Source organism: Bemisia tabaci, chromosome 3 (genome assembly GCF_918797505.1).
Source record: "Bemisia tabaci chromosome 3, PGI_BMITA_v3".
NCBI lineage: Eukaryota > Metazoa > Arthropoda > Insecta > Hemiptera > Aleyrodidae > Bemisia > Bemisia tabaci.
In genome coordinates this window covers 33,544,849-33,565,371 of record NC_092795.1, presented here as the reverse complement: position 1 = coordinate 33,565,371, position 20,523 = coordinate 33,544,849, and the positions used below count along the sequence as shown (strand labels likewise).

Here is a 20,523-nt window from a genome sequence, read left to right as displayed (position 1 = left end):
ACATTTTATAGGCCTCCATAATTTTTATTTTCTACATCATACGTTTATGTGGCGTCCTTCCTTAGCCCGGCAAAAACCAAGTCATTTTTAGCAATTCAGGAACAACATGCACAATGTTAGCAGTACCTAATGGTGCTTAGAACTTTTTCATTTCTTTGTTTTAAACTCTTCCTTCAAAACGTGTGGATGCTACTTTTGTCATGGGAACGGAGTTCCCCATGATATTACAATCGTTCCGTTGCTATCGCTATGGGATTCCCTATGCCTCTGCGACCTTGAGCGTTTCGCCCAGTCTTCGATTTTTGGTTGATTTTCCGATGTATCAAAAACCGTTGTATTTTTTAGCCAATCATGTCTCTACGTCAAGTTGTGTTGATTTCTAAAATTCGCTTTCAGCGAGTTTTTTTCCACCTTGAGATGTCGTGTCTGACTGGTAAATCTGCGCAGAACCACGAAGTTCCGATTTTGGGCAAATTCTTTTTTTTGGGAGGTTCTGATTGGTTATTTTTCGCCATCAGTTTTCTGTTCGTTGGTGCAAAAGATCGCCTACCTCGGTGCTCTTGAGAAGCCGCCATTATCCCACCTCAAATTTTAAACATAGATATAAAGAAATAATAACCATCGTACAAGGTGGAAAATTGCTCTGGAGGACCCTTAAATCAAAAAGACATTTTTACTCTAAAGCAAAATTGTTTTCATTTTTCTCCTCACTACAAAGAGGGTGTATATCATATATTAATTTGTTTTAATATATTCCTAGTTACTTAGCTAAAACAAATATTCGTAACATAGTATAAGTTTATCTTATAAGTTAAATTTAAGTTTTTTACAACATCTAAAAACCATCCTGTACATATTATATTTTGTGCAAATAAAAAAAAAAAAAAAAATCAACATTTTGTACCATCAAACACAACAGTTGACAGTGCGTATTATTGCAAAGTACTAAAGGAGTTGAGAATGCACATTTCCCGGAAACGGTCGGACTTGAAAGCTTCGTGGATACTCCATCAAGACAATGCGCGGCCTCACACATCGAGCTTAACACGTGAATTTATGAGTAAAAATGGAGTTGAAACAATCCCTCATTCCCCTTATAGCCCTGACTTGGCTCCATGTGAATTTTGGATGTTTCCTACGCTTAAAAAGGAGCTTCGCGGACGAAGATTCGTATCGAAGACCCAAATCCAGAATGCAATTCAAAACTTCTTCAACTCCATCCCAGAGGAAGAATTCAGGAAAACAATGTTGGATAAGTGGCAAGAGCGCATGAAAAAGTGCATCCGGTTTGATGGACGGTACTTTGAAAAGCAAAAGGAAGTTATGGAAGATTCGGAGGAAAGTGGATACCTACGAATATTAACTTTTTGAATCCTGGTAAGCGAAAAATCTTCCTTAAAAACCGTAGGCGTAAACTTTCCTCGCTGATTTCAAATTGCCATAACTCGGTCAATTTTTATCCGATTGAGCTGATCTTGGTTTTAATCGATAGGTATTGAGTTGATCTTTAAAATGAGATCAAGATCATGTCTGTATCTATCTTACTTTCGAAGTTACAGAACAAGTCCCGGTGCTTTTGGGACACCTTATGTATACTTTACGCCGAAAAAGCGAACCTGAAACTTAAATGCGTTAACTTCCGAAAACCATATATAATCCAACGAAAATAATAATTGGTACATAACAGCTTTCTTGTATGCAAAGAAAATAATTAAAAATGTTAAAAAAGAGATGTCAACACAAAATTACATAGCCCCTTCAATTCAGAAGATACTACAAACGAACTGTACCTTAACATTTTCATATCCCAGGAGCTAACGTTCCCATGACGAATATTGCTATCGCTAGCGATTGCAAAATCCAACTTGTTTAACATTCAAAATTGATTTGGGAAAAATCAGAAATTTTATCCGTCTAGTTTCTTTTGAAACCGTGGAAATACTTGATTCATTAGTCAAATTATTTTATCTCCATCACAATGGATACAGACTGCCGCTAAGTTCCGGAAAGGAACAAAAGAATCGAGATCACATGTCCATCATAAAATGCGGTAAAGATGTATTCACGCTCTCAACGGAAACTCTCAAGGCACGGCTCCACAGACACGGCTCGACGCGAAGTCGATTGCGCGGCAAATTTGAGCGACCGGGTGCAATTATTTTAAATTTTTCCTTTGCCACAGACATTGGCGACGTGAATCGCCTTTTCATTGTAAGTGGCACCTGACAGGTATAAAATCATTGCATCCAGTCGAGAAGTTGATTTGCAGATCAACTTCGCGTCGCGCATACTCGCTCTGTGAAACCGTGGCTCCATGCATACTGCAAGCTCCCAATGAAAAAGCCTTGATTTTCGCTCACTTCATCAATTGAGGATCACTAAATTGGCCCATTATACAAGAACTGGAAGACTTGCGGTAAAGCAGAGAGCCGATAAATGTAGCTTAGAACTATTCAGGATAATGCGTCCATCACCGATAATTTTCTTTTTATAATGCATGAGTTTACGTAATTTTCGAACAGGTAATGTGGATTCATAAAGTGGCTGTGAGAAACAGAAAGCACTGACCCATACAGATTTCCTCCATGATTGTATCTTCATCAACCATTTATATCCTAGTACAAGATTCGGATTTGTTAGACTTGAGAGTTTGAGACTTGATATGTGTCTTGAATAAACGTTAGCAATATGGATGGATGACCATTGGTCATATTTATACTTGGGGAGTTTTGAAATCAACACATAATTATATGCAATATAGCTTCTCATAATATGTTGGGTGGAAATTCTTTTTCCTCTTCACCCTCTCATCGTCTCCTTTTTCTTCTTCTTCTCCTTCTTCTTTTCCTCCGTCTGATTTCTAATGCGTCCCACATACACGCACGATATGATTCCTAAGCTATTCTGCCTATGTGTTTTTTTCAAAATTCCCTTTTTAAGTGTGCCCCTAGTACTTGATTCCGTCCAATTAAAGCAAGCCTTAGGTCTAAGAAATCTGAGTCTATCAAATTATATAGGATTATGTAATATCTCTAATGTTTTGTCTCTTGCATTGTAAGCCTCCGCGAGAAAAGAAACCTAAATAAAAGAGGGCAAATATTACGGTTCAACTGCTTCCGGTTGTGCGACAAAATCAGGATTTCAATTATCCTCGATTTTTTCCCTCGTCGAAAAAATAATAGTTCCTTCTGAGTTGATTTTGTTAGCGTTAAGTGACTTTGTCAACAAAAGTCGCTCGGTTGCATCTGAATGTGATAATTTTGAGTATTGAGCATTCGAGATAAAGAAAGTTCGGGGATAAAGATTGGAATGACGACGATTATCAAAAGAAAAATGTGTAAAGTACCAAATAGCAAGTCCGTTGACCTTGTCTGCTGTTTTATAAGGTAAGTGAATCGGGCAGATTTGTTTATAAATAATGGCGCAAATTTGACCTTACTCAATTTTCACTGGATCGGCACAGCCTCGTTGATTTCGAACCAGTACTTCGTCATGCTGAGGAGGCACGTCATATCTTCGCTCCACTGACGTAAGGGCGTACCTCGATTTCTGCATGAACCCCAGAAAGCATGAACCTATATGTAAAACAGGGCTCTTGTGGAAATCGAGATTACGCCCTTACGTCAGAGGAGCGACGATATGGACATTCAAAAGTCCACTTTCCTCAATATTTATTTATCAGAATAGTGATGAATATTATATCTTGAAAGTTGTACTTGCGTCAGCCTGAATAATTGAGAAGCCTGGAGAACAAAGCGCATAAGTGTAGGTTTTGAAAAAATTGAGATCATAATGATTTCAAGGAAAACATAATTTTAATGCATATTTTGAGAAAAATTCGGTCCCAAATTTCAATTTTTAAGCGTCAAAAAGCCAGTTTGAACTTCTTTCCGTCAAAAGGATCCATGTAATTTCGAAACTTCAAACTCGTATAATAGCAAAACCTGCACTCATGCGCCTCGTGTCCTCCAAGCCCTTGAATTGTGAACCTTTATGATGAATTAATCGGCAAAATTCACAAGTTCTTCGAAAATCCTTTTATCATTACGAATAATTCGCAAAATTCAAATTCTCTAATGCGTTTTTTCGGAGGAGGGTAATATACTACGATCCACAGCAGAAGGAACCTCGCTCTACGCAAGATTTTGTATACTTTCACTGCAAATATGGACGAATTTCACCGACATCAATCTAACTATATTATACGTAGTTAATGTCTTTTCATATTTTTTCCTCTTTTTTTTGACAGAAGACTAAACGAGACATTCAGGCTTTCACTTTTGTGAGAGTATTCCATATGGGCTACGAGAAATTCACTGAAAGGGTTCACGGTATGTTCTCTGGATCCCTGTTCCTAAAATGATACTTGAAACAAAAAAAGAAAAAAGACCTGATTCATTATTATACTTAATTTTGTTTACTTGAGTGCCTAGTGGTGTACACTAGTACAATGCCTATGGGGAAAAATGAATAAACGTTACCTTTGATTTAACGCCAACAGAAAATTCAATTTTATGATTCGTCTTTTTCTGCAATTTCCGCAGGTTCTCCTCAGCAAACTGTACGATGTTCCTGTAGTTGCGAAGTTCCGAGCGGTAGCGTTCGTTGACACAAATTGCGTAGAATCATTTCACCGACGAATCACTCATCAGAATAAGATTGAGCCCGCCAAAAGGAGTGAATACGTTTCACCAGTCACACATGAAATTTTTCGGCCGGCACAGAAAAATCACGCATCATGACCGCGACGTTTTAAAATTGTCGTTCACTTTCTATTTCGCACAATGAGAATCGATCAATTCAGTCACTTAAAATATTCCAAAAAATTACGCAGACGAATGACGAACTTCCTTAAACTGCGGGGTGCAGATCTATACATGGGAGAAAAATTGTGGAATAGAGGATCATTTTTAGCTCTGATATGGTATTTCCGCTACAGCCGAGAATGAAGTCTGTATATACTACACTCAACAGGTGGCTTGAAACAATCGGTAGCTTTCGATTAGCATGGTAAATATCGTAACCCACGCTTAAGCCTTAAACATGTTTACTAAAACTCCTTTACGCATCGTAATCTTCCGGCCAAAGTATCACAAGCGCCATGCGATGTTTCGAAATGTCCCCCACCATTTTATTTTTTTACAGAGAAAATTTTCAACGAAGCTGTCCGAAAATTTCACTGAATTTTCTTTGTGATGCCGATAAAATTCAGTGAAATTTTCCAACAAATTCAACCAACAATTCCTCTGTAAAAAAAAAAAAAAAAATGGCGGGGAAAATTTTGAAAAGTTGCATGGCGCTTGTGTTGGCCGGAATGTGACGTTATACATATGTATATTCTCTTCATAACGGCTTGTTCCACACGCGCGCGGGCCACAATCTGCGATAAAGAACTACTATTTCCTGTTTTTTTTTTTTTTAAGAAATAACGTATTTGGCATTAGTTTTTCAATGTAAATAGGTACGTTTAAAGATGAGCTATAGAAATAGTGCTTTAATTACAGAAAGTGGTATCCACATGAACAGCATTCCACGTAAGTGATCGGCTTTTCCGGGAATAAAGTGAGCTGCTCATCAACGTTAGTTCCAGGTTCCAGTTCTCATTTATTTTTAGGTCAACATTTCATAATATTTTTGCTGTCCGCTCTCAAAACTTTCAATAAGGAAACTGATTTTGATCAAAAAAATTATCTATTTATTCAGATTTATTTTCATTATATTATGTGTTTGTTGTTTCTCCTTTGTGAAGTGGACAAAAACGCCAGTTTAAAGCGCTACGAATTAGGTAACTAGGTGATCTGATGGTTCCTTTACGATTGCTTGAGAGTGGAATTTAATTGCTTTACACTTAATGATTTTTACTGTCTCTTTTGGGGAATTCTGCCAACCAATTAATGAGTGCATCTCCTGTTCCTTGAACATTTGGCTCGCTTTCGCTAAACTTTGCCCGCATGTGTTCTCGCCTCCCTCCTAATGATAAAGTTAATTCGCGCGTATGTAAAAAAAAAATAATTAAACCACTGCGAACGTTTAATACATTGTGTGCCTCATTTGAAATGTGCCTACATTGAAGAAAAAAACCATTCTATTCTTCTCATAGAATTTTTGTGCCGAGCTAAGTCACTTTTGTTTTGCACTGTATGCATTTTGAAAATAAACAAGCACCTGCATTAAAGAGAGTGTGCTTGTCGTGTTCAAGTCAGATTCTTTTTTTTTACATTGATATAAATTTTCTTTTAGGTCGACAGAAACTCCTGCTACAATATGCTATGGCAGTAATTTCTCGTTCGAATAACAGGGAATCTCCTGGTTTCAAACAGAATTCCCGCCGTTACTTGGAAGAGATGTCCTATCGTTTTGAATAGATTTCCGATTGGTTCAACAAGAATTCCTGTCGCGGCATATTCAACAGCGGGTTGATTGTTGAAATTTATAGATAAAGCTATAGTAAAAGGGGCAATGTTACAATGCCACCGGTTGAAACGAGTGGGTCATTTGGACTAAAGGGGAAATGTGGGACTATCTGCAAGAGCCCTCGTGGGTTGCAGTTAGTTAGTCTTATTTGCCAATCGCAACCACCCACTTCCACCAATAGGATCGCTCCGTTTTCCCTTTATCTTTTTTTATCGCTTCGTCTATGAATTTCAATAATCAGCCCGTAAGAGCGTCTTTTTCGGTGTTAAAAGTTTGCTTTTTATGCAACTGAAATAAGATAGTGCGCGGAAAAATTGCAATTTTGGTCATAAATTTAATCTTGTTTCGTAACTTTTCGCACTTAATACTTTTGAAAATAACACTCCGCGTACAATTTAGTATCTCTAGTGTCTTAGGATTTACTCATTTTCTGGGTTCGAAAATAAAAACTATTGCGCATTTGAATTCGCGCATTTCACGGTAGCCTTAGTTTATTTCCGCCACTTACTTAACTCATGCGTCTAAAAAATTCATCATGAAGATTGTAAATTATATTTTGTTTGTGTTACCGTTAGTTTTGTTCCGTAATTTTGTGGACCCTACAAGTTAGAGAGCAAGTTCTACCGTTTAAAAATTGTGCTTTTCGTGTAATCGTCACTTCGGTTCCGTAACCTCGCGCACTTCACGCGTTCGAAAGAAAAAAACCACACTTGAGCCGCAACGATGACAAGCGAACAAGATCGACTGATGGGCGCACTGATTAGAGAGACTGATTCAAAATCAAAAACTGTCGCGTAAGCGAGGACCAGAAGCGACGCTGGGCACGGAAACAAAACAATCGGTTCGTCTCAATGTTGACTGTTTTTCGCGGGCGCGGAAACGGGGATCAGCTGAGCGCGGGAGACAGGCCGCCGATCGACTCACTGACTCAACAGTTTTCCCTGCATGAATTAAGAGCCCGGCTCTTAACATACGAATTAATGACGTGCCGGCAATTAAAGGCTCCGTGCGGCGCGGCGCGGGCACCGAACTCGCGCCTCGTTACGCTGATCTGAAGGATAGAGCCGAAGTCTTCGCGAATCCGTGACTCCTCGATGGAGGGGGTAGACTTTTTTTGGCCAAAGTTCGTGTTTTGCGTGGGTACTAGAGACAGACGTTAGACAAACGGACTGGAAACCCGTGTTCCCGAAGAGAGTCGTAAGGCTTAAATTTTCGAAATCGATTTTCCCTTAAAATTCGTCTAATTTAAGTTAAATTAAAGCACTGATTTAACTAAAACAGCAAAATTCGGCTACAGATACATATGCGTCACTCCTGTAGCGCAGAGGCGCAAGGGCAGAGTTACACAATTCTCAGCCAAACTTCGGTCTCCAAAAGATATAGTCTCTTTCAAACCGTTTTCCCAGAGAGGTGAAACCGGGGGAGGCAGACTCCCTTCTACCCAGGCCCGCCACATCCCATCTCGGGCCCTGGTACCAGTTTTCTGGCCCGGGACCCTAGCACAGAGGGGGGTTCGGGGGGACTCCCCCGGGAAATTTTTGAAATTTTAAATCTATTTGGACGCATTTTGAAGCTCTTATGATGGAGATTTTCCATCAATTTCTGCAGAATAATTACTCCTTTTTTTTTACTTTCAGCGCCAAATACTTTCGAATTGTTGCATTCAAAACATCTATAAATGTTTTTTTGAGGGGGGCAGATGATAATTTTCAATTCTAGGCTAAGCCGGGCCCCCCTTGACTCCCCTTTTGTAAATCTATGGCAAGGGAGTTGAGACATTGAAGTTGAGGATGCCCAGACAGGAGCCTCTTAGCATCCGTCAACGGAAGAAAATGAAACGCAGTTGCTAAAAATATCATTCTACATATACTCAAAATCTTGAAAATAGATAGAAATCTCTAAAAAAGTAAGAAAAATTTTACAGTGCCCTAGCGTGTTTTTGAAACTTTATTCACCTTTTGCGGAATTTCTAGAGTAATTTTCCACTTTTCCTCACGAGACAAGGGTTACACATGAATTCGTAGTGGTTTGTCACCTGCGTCACGGGCCCCTCCAGGGCCCGGGCCCCGGTACCAAGGACCCAGTATCCCCCCCTTGTGGCGGGCCTGCTTCTACCTCACCTTCCACTCAACCAGAGTTCAGAATTTTTCTCCACATGCATGTGGCTGTAATGTACATAAGGGTGACAACAACAGACGTTCAAAAGACAACTTTGTTAAAACTTACTCTTATTTTGGAAAAATAAATAATAATTTAACAATTAACAGTTAGATATAAACAAACATCATAAATGCAGTTCGACTTTTTTTAGAGCTCATGATTGACTACCCTGCAATAAACTGATAGTGATTACGATATTCGATATAATATCGAACCCTTGGTTCAGGTGTAAACAAACACAGAACCTTTTTCTGATTCGCGTCCTTTGCAGAATGGTGGTAAAATGCGTCAAAGTGTTTTTTGCAATCGTAAGTTCTCGTATTTAATGGGTCTTTAATTGATTTATGGCCAGTTAATGACTACATTTTAATAAATTAACACAAGTAAATCATGAAGAATTCGCACATGAGGTTTTGTTAGTTTGTTTTGGTTTGAACCAAGAGTTCGATATTATAGCGAATGACGTAGTCACTAAATCAGTCTATAGAGGGCAAGCAAGCCCACTGCACTGCAGCAGTAGTAGTCTGCTTGAGGGCTACAATGATTTGTGATCAGGAAGTTCTGAGCAGTCCCTTCAAAGCAAGACTGCGTCCGAACCCAGGAGCAAATAACCATTTAAAATCAAGCTCCATAACAAAACATTAAAGAACCTAGTTTTTTTTACAAACTTTGAGCTTTGATGAGTTATCAGTTAATCTGTGCTTTGGAAAGCGGAAAAATGAAATTGGGGGTGTTAGTACGCGGGTGAGCGTTGGGCCAGTATGCAATTTTTCAATTACGAAACTAGCATCTTTATGGGCCCTTAAATATGAATTTTACGTAATAATGTGGCAATGCAAACACACTAAAATTAAAATTGTCTCCTTATGCATTGTATTGAGTGGAAACTCTCTCAAAAGCTACATTGATGCAGCAATTTGTATTGGGCCTATGGTTCTAACTCTTTTTTTTAAATTTATGGATCAACTTAAAATAAGTTAATATTAGAATTTGAAAAGGTAACAGAATGAAGAAGTTACTTTTTACACTCCTGATTCATCGAGGGCAAAAATGTTTACAATTATATTCTTATTTACAGTTTCATATTTTCAATCGTTCACTTTTAAAAAAAAGAAACAAATCACATTCACCCAACATTTTCAGAGAAACGATGAATATACAAACTGGTAACGATGAAAATTGAAAGACAAAATTCGTTCCCAACATGCGGGTTTCACTATGACCATTATGTTCGAAACTTATAGAAAAAGTTGATCTGTTCACAGAAAGTTGCAAGTCCTTTCAAGTTTCAATTTTTTTACCATACACATATTGCATGTGGACGATACAATTGCAAACTTCAATTCAACCGAACTGAACACTTAATAGGGACATACGTGCAAGCTTTAAGGTAATGTTTTTAACCGATAATTATTTAGCAAGGAACATTACGAGCAATATTGACCGAGTTATATGTGACAGGTTGTCGTTAACCCCTTGATACATATGTTTCAAGCGTAAATTTTAAGGGTACATATCTCTATTTTTCCAATGAAAATAGGAAATTTGACTTCAATTTGAACGGTTCAGATGTGCGTCTGTTTAATTCAGACACAATGTATATGATACAGAGATTTTCTCAAAGTCAAAAAAATCTACCCGTTTTTCAAGCGTTTTACAACGCATTACTTTGTTTATTGCTCTTGCCTTTTCCCTCTAATCGCATAATTCACCCGCTCTTTTTTGTAGATTTATTCTTTCTCCTAAGTGTTAAGTCCGCAGAGTTGAGGTTGCAGTTTTTCTTTGCCCTAAATATTTAATCAACCTCTTCGACGGTGGGACCTTTGCCCCCTTGTTGGTGAAGTTTGGTCATGACTGGAGCGCAATCCTTTTGCAGGTCCTTTAGTTTTTCTTCGTACTCCTCCTTCTCTGCCAATGAGTTTGTGTCCAACCAGGTAAGCACTGCCGAACATTTGTCCAACACAGCTTTCTTGTCTGTCTCCGATAGTTTGCTACCTGCAAAACAATAGCACATACAACCAAATTTAACCTCGATTTTTTAAAAAGAAATAAATTCAAGTGAAGAGAAGTGATTTTAACAAAAACGGAGAAAGAACAGTACCTAACATTGATTTTAGAAATCGGACGGACTCAATTATCATTTAGACTATGAATACACTTATTTAAACGATTTCAAATTTTGTTTTACAATACCTTTCTTAGATGTGCGCACCCCCCCCCCCTCCCCCACTAAGTCCTACGCAGATTAAAAATTAGAGAAACTTTGGTGGGGGACAGTCACAAGACAATTTTATAAAAAATGATACAAATCGCGAACTCACTTGCGCCATGTTACTTTAGTTGGGACGCGTTTCGGGGTCGAGATGGCCCCATCATCAGCCGGCTGCGAACTGCTTATTAGGTGCGAAATTAAACTTTCATTATGTGCTTAAATTTTAATATGTGGGCGATGAAGCCTGAATTGGTGGCTGAAAATTCACCATCCTGCTAATTTCAAACCGTTCCACTAACCGCCCATCCAGCGAGCCGATTGTTGGTCGATATCGAATGTTCGAATGAACTTGATCGATGAATGGATTACATTTTGCAATATATGAAACCACCATTTCTGGCTCTCCCAAACAAGCACATATATGCATCGGGAAACTAATGATTTGTATGTTGTTTCTAAAATGGGCCAGAAATAGTGGTTCCTTATTGCAAAATGTAATCCAAATAGTACTGCTAAAAGTGGGATTTATCGATGAAGGTCATTTGATAACGATTCAACAGTCAGTCCGTAGCTCCCATTTTCGGCGCGTAAAGTGGGCTATATGAGAAGTACTAGTGCAAAGTCTCTAAGATATATTTTCTCTGTTCATGACTTAGCAAAATACATTTTTTTTCTAATCAGTAACAGTCTAACATCCCTGCTTTGCGAATAAAAATTTCGTCGAAAACTCATGATGGAACGCCAGACAGCTCGTCGTGGCATCCCTACATGTGCAAAGAAACCAAAAAGCCTTCAGTCTCACAGATATGCAACACGCACATTGATGGAGCACGAATAGTTGGATTCAGGAAATTTACACAAACATAGGATGTAATGAATATAAAATTGACTATGGTGCATTGTCTAAACGATTCTTCCGCGTGTAAATTGTATGTGCATGGAGAAAATCAGATTTATTGCAATAAAGAAATCAGTTGTCTTGCCAATATCTAGGTGGGCTGAGAGTTAAACTCATTGGAACACGGACAAAAGTTAAAGAACCGCGTGAATTTTAGTTGTGAAAACGAGTGTTATCCTGATGTAATGAAATTTCTCTCGATGTTACGACAAAATGAATTTCATCGGGACAAATTACACCTAGCGCCATGAGTCTTTACTTTGACGCATTGATTATAAATTCTTCTCAGCTTAACGAGGAATTGTGGGGGATATTGATGGACACACGGAGAAAAAAACTTCGTGCGTGAGACCCGAAGTGGAGAACATATGGATCTCTGAAGTTTTCGGATCGCACGTATGTAAAAACTTGAGGTCCAGCTGCCGAAGTTCGGGTCAGACATCTGAAGTACTTCGGTATATACCGAAGGGCCCTTGTAAAAATTGACAGTAGAATCTGTGTTCCAAAATACCATAGACCTACAGCTGACTGTAAGATTTCCAATAGCTTCTATAGCCGGCAACACAATTTCTTATAGCCTTTTACAGCCGATGGCGATTAAGCAACAGCCTGACGATAAAGTGTATGCTAAACGTTACCAAGTACGGATGCTAGGACTTAGTGAGTTTTTGGATTACCGCTCTCTTTTCGGGCCGTAGTATCTTGATTTATTTTGCGAGGAAAGCTCCGTAATTTTGAGGGATGCCTGCCATTCCTAATATATTGAAGCGCCTTCAATTCCGAACGATACTGTGCAATACCTCTGGTGTAGAATAGTTGCTTCAAGCGCCGTGGTACGCTGCGGCGCGGCGCGGCGGGCGGGCATAGCGCCTACAAACCTAACAGGGATACTTCACGCATTGCGCAATGCGTGAAGTATCCCTGTTAGGTTTGTAGGCGCCAGTGCGCCGCCGCTCCGCTTTGTGTTAGGCTCTAATATTTAATCTCGTGGAGTCAGCGTTGTTCAACTCATGACTTTGAAATGTTTGCACACTCTGTATGGATTATTCTCATTTTAATTGATGAAAACAAATATGTAGTAAAGGAAAATATAATGTGCGTTTTGTAAATAATAAGGTGATTCCGTACAAACTTAAGGATTTACAAAGCACACGAATTTCTACACAATTTCTTATAGCCTTTTATAGCTGATGGCGAAAAAGCAACAGCCAGGCGATAAAGTGTAAAGCCCGGCGACAGGAACTATAGCCCGGCTGTTTAATTTTTTATCGCTTCGTGTAGCCCGGCCGTATGATGTGTTCCACTTTCTACAGCCAGCTATATGATTTTCTATCGCCTTCTTCAGTCGGCTATAAGAACTCCTATGGTATTTTAAAACGCAGCTCCTATCGCCAATTTTTACCAGGGGGTTCGGGTCACACATCTGAAGTACTGGTACATACCGAAGTGCCCCCCTTGAGAGCGTCAACTCTTAGGGCACCAACCAAGGATCAGCAACAAGGTGGAGAAATGCGGTGCTGGTTCCACACTATCTTCCATTCCACACCAGGGAAAGCAAAGCCAAGAAGTTCCAAAAATTATAATTGTTAGATCTCTCGGCGTGACTCCAACATAATATTCCAATGCAAACTGCCTGAGCTGAACACTCTCCCCCCCCCCCTCCCCATCTCAGTTTCGTACCGGTACACATTAGAGTACAACAAATTCTAACGAGTTCGACTCTAATTGTAATTTTTGAAAATTCTTGGCTTTGTTTTCCCTGCGAAATGGCGTGGACCCGGCGCCATTTCTCCACCTTGTGACATACACTTCGGGCCACATCTTCGTGGTTTTTTTTCCAAGGATCAGCTTGGGGCCCTAAAAATTGTGAATCTAGCCCTCCTTTTTTGAGTGGGACGGTTCCAGGTGTGACTTACCCGCCTCCTCGACGGCCTGTTTGACGTTGAAGGTGTATCCCTCGAGCTGGTTGCGGGCGGTGACGCGCTCCTTCTGCTTCTCGTCCTCGTGCTTGTACTTCTCGGCATCGGCGAGCATCTTCTCGATGTCCTCCTTGGAGAGGCGCCCCTTGTCGTTTTTGATGGTGATCCGCTCCATTTTCCCGCTGCTGTTGTCCTTCGCAGAGACGTTTAAGATCCCGTTGGCGTCCAGGTCGAACGTCACTTCGATCTTGGGCACACCTCGTGGCGCCGGCGGGATCCCTGACAGGTTGAACGTCCCCAGGAGGTTGTTGTCGCGGGTCATTGACCGCTCGCCCTCGAACACCTAAACCAGAGGTAATATTCATCGATCAATGTTAAACACATTTCTAGAGAGAATGGAGATGTTGCATGTGTGAGGAATTTGCGATTTAACCGTTGATTCTTACGTAAAAGTTTGCGACAAACACGATAGTCCCACCGATTTTCTCTGAAATTAACTTCAAGCTCAAAAAAAACTCTCATAAGTTGAGGCCAAAATGGAGGGGATATTCCACGCTATCCTGAGAGTCCACTTCTACATCAAGACAAACTCTCCATGCAAAGATAGGGAGCAAATACATTAGCAGGGTTGCCGTGTTTTCAGTTTTAGAGTCCTCAAATAAAGTGGCAGCCCTGTCAATGTATTTGCTCCCTATCTTTGCATGAGAGTTTGTCTTGATGTAGAGGTGGACTCTCAGGATAGCGTGGGATATCCCCCCCATTTTGGCCTCAACTGAGAGCTTTTTTTGAGCTTGGGAGTTGATTTCAGAAAAAACCAGTGACACCATCGTATTTCTCGCAAACTTTTACACGCAATCAACAGTCAAATTGCAAATTCCTCACACATGCAACATCTCCATTAAGAACAACTTATCGGCCAAAAAACACGCCAAAATAACAACTTAAACCGGGGAGAGGCTGCTGTGAAATACCAAAGATCAATTACGAAAATTGAGTAAATTGTGGCCGAATCTATGAAAGGGGACTTCATCTCCTGGGAAATAATTTTGCTGAACTTCTTTTAAATGTTTCAACAAGAAAAAACACTGGGAATGTGCATTTCTGACTTTGAATGCCAAAAAAAATTGATGGAGGCATACATCCTAAAAGTCCAAGCATAAAATTTTAGGCGCTAAGGTTATAGAACATTTCGTCAACGATTGTTTGTCCGCGCACTTGTTTTTTCCAGTAATTTACGTCCACGCGTTTTTTCGGCACGGAGTTTTTGGTCTACGTGCCAGTTGAGATCCAAAGTTAATTGGTCCACATGTAAGTACAAACGACAATTGCTCACGACGTTTTTGGATGAAAATGTATAATGTCTTGGAAGAATGAGAGTTTGCTTGTTTTTTGTTTTTTTTTTGGTTGTTTGATCCAACGGAGAAAAATATATAATTGAGATTTTTGTTAAAAATGAGGGAGCGTCAATTCCATTAGACAAAATTCACCAAAACTCTCTACACCTCTTTGGTACAACAGGACTTAATTATCTTTCAAGCAATTCCCACCTTGTTATACGTGAACCGGATGAACCTCTTGATTTGCCTCAGCTAAAGGCTCTTAGATTTTTCCTGTGTACGATAAGTATTTTGATTTATTTTGCGAGGAATGATCTGAACATTTAAAGGATGCCTGTCTTTCTTAATACATTCAATTTCGTATAATACTGTGCAACACCTCTGTTTTGAAATAGTTGCTTCAGGCGCCTGCGCCGCACGGCGGGCGGGCGGTAAGCGCGTAACGCGCATTAGCGCCTACAAACCTAAGTGGATACTTCAAGCATTGTGCAATGCGTGAAGTATCCACTTAGGTTTGTAGGCGCTAGTGAGCCTCTCACGCTGGCAGCACGCCGCTCCGCTCTCTTAGGCTCTAATATTTATACTCGCATATTCAGCGTTTTTCAACTGATGATTTTGAAATGTTTGCACACTCTGCATTGATTATTTTCATTTAAATTGATGAAAAAAAAAACCTTTTCCTGTGAACGATCAGATTCATGAGCGTAGCTATAGGATCGTTTTGTGAGGAGCTACCGCGCTAAGGGCATCTTACCTTTCACTGGAAAAAAAGAAACACATTGGATCTAGAGTCCAGACTCTTAAAAACATCGACAAGAAAAAGTACTCTTGATTCAATCAGAATCTAGCTTAAATCAAGAATCAAGCCTCTTAATTTAAGCGGATTTTGTTTTGATTCAAGCAAAAATCCGATTTCTTGTCAATGTTTTCAAGAGTCTGGACTCTAGATCCAATGTATTTTTTTTTTTTTTTCCAATGTTCACGAGGATCTACGGATATCGAGCGGCTACACGCTACATGCGTTCGTAACTTTTCGGGGGGGGGGGGGGGGGGGCAGCCTTCCGGGAGGGGGGGAGGCATCAAGATCCCCTCAACAACGGCTATATGGTCACATTTGTGATCTGGCAAGCCAAGAGTGATTACTTTCCTCTCCAAGTTGGTCCGGTGTTGAGCTTTGCCGGTGGGTATCTCCCTTCCGACCGACGACAACGCATCAATTAAAAGAGCTTCACACCGTGTGAAACCTGGGCTTAATTGACCCTCCAATCGCGCGTTCTAGAACCGCGTATCACTTTGATAGGACTTGGCTGGACTCGAGTGGTTTCGGTTCCGATCTCGGGTTCCCGATCCCACCAGCACGGTACCATTCGTTCATCAAAGATCTTGATTCAATCGCGCACAGTGGTCAAATAAGAGTTCGCAAAAAGATGAGAATAATTCGATAATCCCTTTGAAAGGTCGGCTCATTATTAGAGTTTTAAGAAAACATTTTTACAAAAAAAAAAAAAAAAAAAAAAAAAAAAGATAACGATGGAAAATTATTGAGAATTGATAGAATATCGACGATGAAAATCATACAACACGCATCTCGGTTTGCAGATTTTTTGCCACATTTTTCTTTATTATTTAAAGAAAAAATCCATTCTGGAAACTCCTACTGATTTTACCTCATATTTTCTAGAAATAGGAGACTTTCAGACGGTAACAGTAGCGTGGCGTGCTTTGCGATATATAGATTGATCTGTCATTTAAACCTATGGAAAAGGATCGATAAACAGGATGTTCGCAACAAACATTTTAATAATCGATTCTTTACAATAGCTTTAAATGAGTGAATACCGATAATCGATCTTTCACGCCTCGCCACTAAAAAATAATAATAATAAAAAAACATTAGCCGAAATTTTGAATCATCACGATAGACCTACGTTCGGGCCTCGGACAATCGATATGAAAGACGTCATTATCTTCAGCTAGCGATCGTCTTCATTGTTATAATAAATACGGTTATCAGACGTTCTAATGGCTCAGCAAACTGATTACATTTTATCGAAAAGTTTAGTTCTTTGCAATCAAGAATATTGAATGTTGGTTTAAAGAGGATATTTTATTCAGTTTTGATTCCTGCTGCTACTAGAGTAACTTGATAGACAGAGTATGGCCATTCATATCTTTTAACTGCAGGAAAACTGAGCCGCTTTTTGATTGGTCAACGCGTTTTTAGATTTCATGATGCTCTGCTTACGGTCGTAAATGAACGAACAAGATGGCGACTCGCCGTAACATTGGTAAGAAGCTAGAATTTGACAAAAATTTCAATTATACGGCAGTAACAATTGAAACTAGCATATCTAAGAATAACACATGAAAACACTGTTGAATCGCCTTTCGCCTTTATCACATTAGTATGTAAGATGTGCATAACCTCGAATTTGCTTGCTGATAACAGCTAACAGCCATTTTGTTTGTTTATTTACGGCCGTAAGAACATCGTGTCAGCCTATTTTCTCGCGACCAATGAGAAACCGGCACAGAAATGGCCATACTCTGTCCATAAAGGTACTCTAGCTGCTACTTGTGCGACGGGTTCTGGCGAGACGCTTAAAAAACTCTCCTCGATTTGTAAAAGGACATCCCGAGTTCCAACGGCTACTGCCCAGCATTCCGGTGTTTCTCAACGTCAGTCACCAGATTGATGGATTTATTAGCCGAACGCGCGGTTGGCACGATCAAACAACAATCGGTCAAGAGAGACTTAATCAAGATCGTGATCAGGTTAGATCAAATCGATTACTTTCAAATAAAGACAGATTCAGAGGCTGCTTCGTTCGATATATCGCCGTCAGATGGTTCAAAAGTGGACAAAAAATTAAAATCGGTTGCTTTTTCGATGAATGTTACATCGAAATTGATCGAATTCTAGAGATAGAATTATATACCTTGTTTAGAGGTTGATTTTAAGGTGATTCGACGGTTGCCATGTTTTGTGTCAGAGCGACGTGCGATATATCGCATCAATTCGTCTCATAATTTCGGCTACTTGTCATTTTTTTCGAATTTTGAGATCGCACTTCTCTTGTCACGAGACTAAAGAATTCATGTACCAAATTTGACAGAGAAATTCAACGTATTAAAGGCAGGGTTTTTTCAGAGGAAAAATATCGCATTCGAGTGGAGTTTCGATATCCATAAAAAACCCCCGCTTTTATATTTCGTTGAATTTCTTTGTCAAATTTGGCACATGAATTCTTTGATATCATGACAACAGAAGTGCGTTCTCAGAATTTGAAAAAAATGACAAGTAGCTGAAATTATGGAACGAATCGATGCGATATATCACACGTCGCTCTGACACAAAAAACGGCAACCGTCGAATCACCTTAAATCTTCCCATTTTGTGATCAAGTCTCATTTTGCGATGAAATGAATCGATTCTCTGCACGCCGCCAGGTTTCCCGACAAGAATCGATTATTCAACACAGGCTTAATCGGAGGGCAAACAATTTTTCCAACTGCCGCTTCTGCCTGTTACCATTAATGAATTGTCCACGTGGCATTATCAGAACTTGTTGGACTGTATCGATATAAAGGCTATTTACTAATAATCAAGTTTCTCCGCGCTAAACTTGGGACCGTAAAACGACGATCCTTCAGTAGCAAGGTCGTGTGACGTCACAGCCTTAAAATCGGCGAAATCGGGCCGACGATGAGGACCGCGATTGGCGAGCCTTTGAGATCCGTTGCCTTTTCAGAAGCGAGCCGCTCGCAATGTCGCGGTGATGTCATTGCCTATTGCCGGCTCCGATTGAAATTAATACAAGCTATTTGTATGCGCGGGCGACGCCGCCACCTGCCCTGACACAACCCCCCCCCCCTCATCCCGATGCTCGCCCCGCCCCTCCCCTGGTGACAAAATTAATTAAGAAAACTCCGTTTTGGTCTCTAGACTGCTTCGGAAATCACCGCAGGTACCACAACATTGTTGTACAACGAGTATCGATCTATACTGCCGTACTAAGGAAAAACGCCGTATGTACCTTCAGGCGTTGCCAAATTTCCGTTGATAAATCACGAATTTTCTGGTAAACTCATGAATACTTTCCTTCCAATTTTTCAGATAATTTTGGTTGAAATTTCACCTGAAGTTCATGAAAATTTCAAGGAACAATATTCACAATGTTCCGCAAAAATAAACGTTTTATCGAAGGAAATTTGGCAACTCTCGAATGTTCATACGGCGTTCTTCCTTAGCATGGCAGTATACGCAGCGGTGTTTAATGTCATGATATTTACAGCTTTTGAGGCGGTGATCAAGTCCTCTTTCAGTACACGTTGAAAAAGGAATTTCAAAAGAAGAGCGATAGATGCAGGGAACAAACTTCCAATAGAGCCCCGGTCATCCGTGGTCGTCTAGAACACTGGTATATTGTCTTCTTGGTTGAAAAAGCAAGGTGGTCAAACGAATGACAGTTCAGACGGTCAAAGGCTCCCTCAAAGGTAAAACTTATCATCGTCTCGCTCAAGTTTCCTGCATTTACTTATTATTCTACTATTTGCGAAACACATGCAGTAGCTTTTCAGTCCGCGGTTCTTAAGGTCGGATTGTTGGCGGTTTCTGATCATCCGTGGAACCTCCGGTCCCAATTATCGCGGATAATCGAGGTTTCGCTGTACTAATCACATTGCAAACTTGCAACTTGACGTATGACTATTCTGCCATATTCAATTAGCAATTGTTGATAAAAAAAAGTTTAAAAAAAAGAACAAAGGCACCTCTTTCTCTTAGGCTGCAAACATTCAACGATCCCAACAATCAGTTCAAATAATCGCCTGAACGTGAATCTATTGGGTCCGTTATATTCTACGAGGAGACAAAGCCGCAAAAAGTCCAAATATTATAGTCAAATTCACACATTTTTACTCTAAAATGCATCAATCTACAAGATTCTGAGATTGAATTACCCACGTAGCACAGTACAACGAAAATATTGAAATTAAAATGCAATTTGATTCCAATAAAATTGTGACTTTTTTACCATTAAATTGCACTATTTTTACATCATTTAGTCAATTAATGCCGGTTTTAAACAATGAACAAAATGAGCTCCGTATATCAGAAAGATAGGCAATATGCAATGCAATGAAAACTTGCAACTTATTTCAATTTGATTGCAACAAGTTTCGATAAATGGGTCCCCTTCAAATAGGAGCTAGGCAACATACACAGCTCAAATGGAAACTCAATGGAATGGCAATATGTTTACTATGTAATGGCTACTTACTGCAATCTATGCTACTAGGGTATTAAGATTTTAGGACACTCGCAAACAATTTATCCCCCGCAACTCGCTCGGAAACTTGCTTTTCAAGGGAAAATTGACTCATGAAATACACAGTTTACAGCAACGTGAGGTATTTCTCTTTGCGTCAACATTATCTCAGCAAGAGCCCAAAAATATTCATCAAATTAATATCTTATTTCAAGAACAGGATCTCAATGAAATTAGCCGATTTCCTTTACCGCAGGGATTCTGAAACTACCCACTTCAATATTTAATCGACTTACGAGCGTTATGCACTTCC

General features: G+C 39.8%; 2 protein-coding genes across 4 annotated transcripts in view; both read right to left on the bottom strand.

The window, feature by feature from the left end:
* Positions 1-7,352, bottom strand: part of LOC109043910 (transmembrane protein 135) — a 30,182-nt gene extending 22,830 nt beyond the window's left edge. The window contains exons 1-2 of one of the 3 annotated variants that reach the window (XM_072298200.1): positions 6,984-7,352; positions 4,482-4,978 (exon numbers count right to left, since the gene is read on the bottom strand). The gene's annotated coding sequence lies outside the window, so the exon portion shown is untranslated. The remainder of the gene's footprint in view (positions 1-4,481; positions 4,979-6,983) is intronic. The other 2 variants (XM_072298199.1, XM_019061272.2) reach the window with 2 other exon arrangements.
* A 1,287-nt stretch (positions 7,353-8,639) lies between these two features.
* The window catches only part of LOC109043908 (heat shock protein 68), a 55,151-nt gene continuing 43,267 nt past the window's right edge, over positions 8,640-20,523 (bottom strand). Inside the window, exons 6-7 of the mRNA XM_019061270.2 lie at positions 13,601-13,946; positions 8,640-10,569 (exon numbers count right to left, since the gene is read on the bottom strand). Coding sequence (XP_018916815.1) covers positions 10,370-10,569; positions 13,601-13,946 — 546 coding nt within the window. The 3' untranslated portion in view covers positions 8,640-10,369. The remainder of the gene's footprint in view (positions 10,570-13,600; positions 13,947-20,523) is intronic.